This window comes from Morone saxatilis, unplaced genomic scaffold (genome assembly GCF_004916995.1).
Source record: "Morone saxatilis isolate NCDOM2014 unplaced genomic scaffold, NCSU_SB_2.0 Contig20, whole genome shotgun sequence".
Classification (NCBI taxonomy): Eukaryota; Metazoa; Chordata; class Actinopteri; family Moronidae; genus Morone; species Morone saxatilis.
Genome location: NW_023339763.1, coordinates 16,204,752 through 16,210,227, shown reverse-complemented (window position 1 = coordinate 16,210,227; position 5,476 = coordinate 16,204,752). Strand labels below are relative to the sequence as shown.

Here is a 5,476-nt window from a genome sequence, read left to right as displayed (position 1 = left end):
TATTATTACTACTTTATTCTCGTAACATTACGACTTTCTCGTAATTTCCCCCAAAAAATGTAATATTTTTTTTCTTAGTATGGCCCTAATACTCCGTCGTAGGACTGGATACAGTAAACTAATATAATATATAATATATATAATGAATTATAATCCTTAGTAAAGGGGAAATGGGAGACACAGATTAAACGATGATCCGTTGATACCAGTTGGTGGCGGTAAAGCGCCATTTTGTTGTTTCCCTGCCGCCGCAACAAAAAAACACCAAGAAGAAGAAGAAGAAGAAGAAGAAGCTCGTCCGAGGTATCAGTGTGCTTCTTTATATCGTAACACATCGATGCTGCTTCAACTAGCAACACAGCGTTTGTCCTATGATGCAGAAAACAAATGGTTTCTTCCATTAAAAAAAAAAAAAAACGAACTGGAAATAAATAATGTAGCCTGTTAGCTTCGTAGCAGCCCCGCTACCGTTAGCTAGTTGGCTAACACACGACACAAACATAACGTATTGTGTTTGTTTAGACTTGAGAGGCCACACCTTCACCTCCCGTCATGTAACAGTGCTTATCTGAAGCTCTTTGGTGCTTTTGATATAACTATAAGCCCAACACTATCAGTAAAGTCGTGAAAGACCAAAGTTACATTTGAGTCTGCATCACTGATTTCTAACCAAGTGATGTCTGCTTGTTACCGTGCTTGGTTGGCTACCAGCAGCCTCTGGTATAACGTTAACGCTGTGCCTGTAATACTATCATCAAGTTCATTGTTTTAATTTGTATTACAATGACTATGCTCACGGGCCTTTGTTTGTAATCCTGCCACAACACATCGTGGCTTACAGTTGCCTTTGTCTCTTCATGAAGATGGGAGACAGTGATGATGAGTACGATCGCAGGAGAAGGGACAAATTCAGACGGGAGAGAAGTGACTATGACCGTTCAAGAGAAAGAGAAGACAGACGCAGGGATGACTGGAATGACAGGTAAGACCGGCAGATGTGTGAGTGCCTCATCTGCAACAAAATGCAGGTAAAAGGTGGTTCTGTGGTGCTCTCAAAGAGTGTAACTAAGTGAAACTTAATGTATCATTTGCGAGTTGTTTTCCTCTTTAATGTTTCCCATTGTTTCCCGAAAATCCAGGGAGTGGGACAGAGGCAGGGAACGGCGTAGCCGCGGAGAGTACCGGGATTATGACCGAGGTCGCAGGGAGAGGTTCACCCCACCAAGGCACGACATGAGTCCCCAGCAGAAACGCATGAGAAGAGACTGGTGAGATTAGCAGCAACACGAATGTTCAACCTTTGCAACTGGAGTCTGCTGTTGTTGAAGGTCTTTTATCTGTCCCTGGCAGGGATGACCACGGTGGAGACCCTTACCGTGGGGGATACGACTTGGGCTATGGTGGTGGAGGAGGGCCCAGCTACGGCCCACCACAACACTGGGGCCACCCTGACTTACATCTCATGCAGCCTCATCATGGCATCCCCATCCAGGCAAGGTAAGAGATCAGGGTTGAGTGAGCCTGGGGTTCTTAGTTCAATGTTGTTTTAAGGATTTATTTTCAGTAATAACTCTGCTGACCCATCCAAAACTCCATCCGACACGTTTCTCTTCCGTTAGGCTTGGAAACATCCATGACATGGATTTGGGCCCACCCCCTCCCATAATGAAGACCTTTAAGGAGTTCCTGCTGTCCTTGGATGATTCTGTGGATGAGACGGAGGCAGTCAAACGCTACAATGAGTACAAGATCGACTTCCGCCGGCAGCAGATGCAGGACTTCTTTCTGGCTCATAAAGATGAAGAGTGGTACGATCTCAGTTGCCTGATTAATGAATATTAATAGTAGATTTTAATGTAGTTGCTCTTTAGCCATTCTTTCCATTTAATAATTATAGTTATTTAATCTGTGATTGTCATCACCAAATGTTTACAGTTGCTCTCTTTTGGTTTTTATTTCATAAAAGTATTATTTTAGATGTAGTTGCTTTTTTAATAATCTAATATGTTGAGCCTGGTCCTATGGTGGGTGTGTCATGGGATATTAAGGTCATATGTATTTGATTGCTATACAATACCTTTATAATATAATACCTCCACATAAGCCTTTTAAGATGTCTTCCATCCATGTACTAGGACCAGACCCACAGTCAGTTTGACTTTTGTTACAGTACTTGTTATTTATAAAAGAAGAAAAATCAACCCAAATTCAACCTTAGTGCACATATTATTGTTCTGTTTGATCAGCAGTGAACCAACCCTTCCTTCTTCATTATGTTGTGCAGTAAATCAGTAAATGCACATGTCTCTAAATTCTATTCACAATCACATAACTGAAAGATTAAAGTCGTATTTCCTTTTATTCAGTTACGTTCGTCTTTGACCAAAAAGTTGTTTGGGTTGGTTTTCTTTCACTTACTTTTAACCTTTCACAGTTGTATAATGACTGTTAATGCTTATTATTTCACAGGTATCATGCAAAATTGTTCTGTTTTGACATAACCATTTTCCCCCCTTCATTCCCACTACTACGTTGACAGCGTTTCTTTTGAAGATGAGAAAAAGTGGAACTCATCAGCAAGAATCGGTCTTAGACAGCAAGGGCATGCACTGCGCACAATGCAGTTGCTCTTAGACACACAGTATCAGGGATCTTAGATAGACAGTCAAGCAGTCTTGCGCACGTGGAGATTTTTTTTTCTTGTTTTATGCTTTTTCTACACCATTTTCTTTTTATATTCGGATCAAATCGAATCCCAAAACCGAATTTGTGTGTATACAGACACACCATTGGGGTGAAGTGGAGCGCATTTTCACAGAAGAGACCCCCCTCTCTGTATTTATTTGTTAATAAACTGGCAGAACAAAAGGTAACTGTAGTCCACTCAATGATCAACATTTTTAATGTGAAATTCTGATTCTATGTGAATGCTTAATTTTATAATCTCTCTGTTGTGTTTTTCCCTTATTTTTTGGTGAGTTAATCTCAAACTTTCTAATAATGTGCAATAACTAGCTGCAATAATCACAAAGTAATAACATGCATACACTGAAAGACCTAACACAAGGACTAGAGCTATATAAAATACAGAAACGATTGAAATCATAATTATGATAATCTGTCTAGAGACTTCAATTCCACTGACTGAATTTGGGATTTTTTAACTTTTCCCAACAAACAACTACAACTTCTTATTTGTAGAAAATATGGTAAAAAGAAATTGTAATATGCAAATAAATCATATTCCTCAGTGCCACTGTATTAAAACCACAGTTGCAACATAGATATATAATATACATTTGTTCTCTAACTTTTACATCCCGTTCATCCCAACCCCCATCATTCCCTCCCCACTTTTTTATGGACCCCAACTCTGGACACAGGTTCAGATCCAAGTATCACCCAGATGAGGCCAGCCGACTTAAAGCAGAGGCCCAGAGTGCCCTGCACAACCGTCTGAATGTCTTCGTGTTCCTGATGGAGAACAGCTGGTTTGATAATGTCTCTCTGGACATTGAACAGACCCCAGCCATCATCAAGGTTCTGGATGCAGGTGAGACATCAAAAATAATTACGAGTACTGGTGATATGTGGAGTCCAGTCTTTCGATTTCTGTCTACACTGACCCGTATTTCCCCTTGCTTGTCTTCAGCTGTGATAAAGATGGAGGGAGGAACAGATCACGATCTTCGCATCTTGGACCTTCCATCTGAAGAGGAGGAAGAAAGGGAGAAGCTGGCATCTGTTTCAGGGGGTGCTGAACCTCAAAAGAGAGAAGACCTCAAAGCCCTGGACGGTGACCGCAAACCTTTAATAGAGAAGGACAAAAATGAGAAGGTATGTTTTGTTGTCAGTTGTCAGTGCTCGCCGGGTTGTAGAGATTTCACAGCCGTATGTTGATGACGGTAAACTGTGCCGCAGGAGGAGAGCGACTCTGCCGGCACAGAAAGAGCTGCTGCAGCTGAAGGAGAGGATATGAAAGAGGAGGCAGAGAAAGAAGCTGCCAAAGAAGAAATGCCTGAACCCAAGAAAGTAAGTGTTGCTTCCATTATTGAAATTATTTGCTAACAAGAGACAAGAATGATCCAAATGGCGCTCATTGGTCTCATTTTCAGCCAAGACGAAAGAGGAAGCGCAGTGGAGACAGCGACGATGAAGGCAGTGCCTCAGAGAGCGACTCTGACTCTGATTCAGACTCAAATTCCAACTGCTCTGATAAACCTGTGAAGAAGGAAGAGGTGGAAGACAAGGATGAGGAGGAAGAGGAGGGTGAAGGTGAGGAATCAAATTCATAGCATCTGATTTTTATCTTCAGAAAGACAGTTTAGTTCACTGTCCACAACTCAAAGCGCTGTTCACAACACTTCACGCTCTCTCTGTTCTAATGATGAAGAGGAGAAACCAAAGGAGGATGCTGAAGATGACAAGAAAGAAGAAAAGAAGCCCAAAGACGACTCTCCCAGACCACGGCCTCTGCACAGGACCTGCTCTCTGTTCATGAGAAGCATCGCTCCCACCATTTCCAAGGCTGAGATTATTGCTGTGAGTAGAACACAGGCAGCAGTATTAACGGCCCAGGAGATAGTCGCAGTCATTCGTGTCGTTGTTTAAACTCCACAACCTTATTGTTTTCTCTCTCTCAGCTTTGCCGACGATACCCTGGCTTTCTGCGTGTTTGCTTGTCTGACCCCCATCCAGAGCGCAGGTTGGTTTAAATCCCACATTCTTTGAACTTCTCACTCTGATGTTTATTGGATTCATTCAGTGAAGCAGGAGACTACACTCGATTACACAGTAATGGTTTAATGAACTCTGTGCTGCTGCAGGTTTTTCAGACGTTGCTGGGTGACGTTTGACCGCAGCGTCAACATCAAAGAAGTTTGCTGGAACCTTCAAAATATTCGAGTAAGCGTGCCAGTCTTGCTTTCAAGTGATTGTATTATGCAGCATAGAAGAAGATAACTTTTGGATATATGTAATGCAATGTAATATGTGGATACACGCCTTAACGCTAATGTAGATTGCGTTGTTATTTCCTCTCTTTTTCATTTTATTTGATTTAAGATGAAATCACTGAACATTTTTGTCAGATAACGAGACCTGCAGTGTTGTATTTCAAAATCATATTGGACTTAGGGGAGCCTTGGCTTCTCCTTTGCACCTGTTTTTATTACTCGTGTAATCTCCTGAATAGCAGTTGAGGCCATTAAAACAAATTTTTACTCTCCTACCTTTCACAGCTGCGAGACTGTGAACTGGCACCGGGGGTGAACAGGGACCTGGCCCGGAGGGTGCGTAATGTTAATGGCATCACTCAGCACAAGCAGGTTCTCCGCAATGACATCAAGCTGGCTGCCAAGCTCATTCATGCCTTGGACGAGAAAGGAGACCTGTGGAGCATCAAGTTCCAAGAAGAGGGGCGGAGCACAGAGGTACAGCGCTTGTCAAGTTCATGCATTTACATGTGTGTGTGTGT

At 42.1% G+C, this 5,476-nt stretch overlaps 1 protein-coding gene across 3 annotated transcripts in view; it reads left to right on the top strand.

The window, feature by feature from the left end:
- The first annotated feature begins 233 nt into the window (after positions 1 to 233).
- The window catches only part of srrt (serrate RNA effector molecule homolog (Arabidopsis)), a 7,631-nt gene continuing 2,388 nt past the window's right edge, over positions 234 to 5,476 (top strand). For 2 of the 3 annotated variants that reach the window (XM_035666038.1, XM_035666040.1), the window contains exons 1-13: positions 234 to 303; positions 842 to 982; positions 1,140 to 1,268; positions 1,351 to 1,497; positions 1,620 to 1,808; positions 3,384 to 3,553; positions 3,653 to 3,837; positions 3,922 to 4,032; positions 4,116 to 4,275; positions 4,394 to 4,542; positions 4,644 to 4,705; positions 4,827 to 4,905; positions 5,241 to 5,432. In XM_035666038.1, the coding sequence (XP_035521931.1) occupies positions 858 to 982; positions 1,140 to 1,268; positions 1,351 to 1,497; positions 1,620 to 1,808; positions 3,384 to 3,553; positions 3,653 to 3,837; positions 3,922 to 4,032; positions 4,116 to 4,275; positions 4,394 to 4,542; positions 4,644 to 4,705; positions 4,827 to 4,905; positions 5,241 to 5,432 (1,698 nt within the window). In that variant the 5' untranslated portion in view covers positions 234 to 303; positions 842 to 857. The remainder of the gene's footprint in view (positions 304 to 841; positions 983 to 1,139; positions 1,269 to 1,350; positions 1,498 to 1,619; positions 1,809 to 3,383; positions 3,554 to 3,652; positions 3,838 to 3,921; positions 4,033 to 4,115; positions 4,276 to 4,393; positions 4,543 to 4,643; positions 4,706 to 4,826; positions 4,906 to 5,240; positions 5,433 to 5,476) is intronic. The other variant, XM_035666039.1, reaches the window with a different exon arrangement.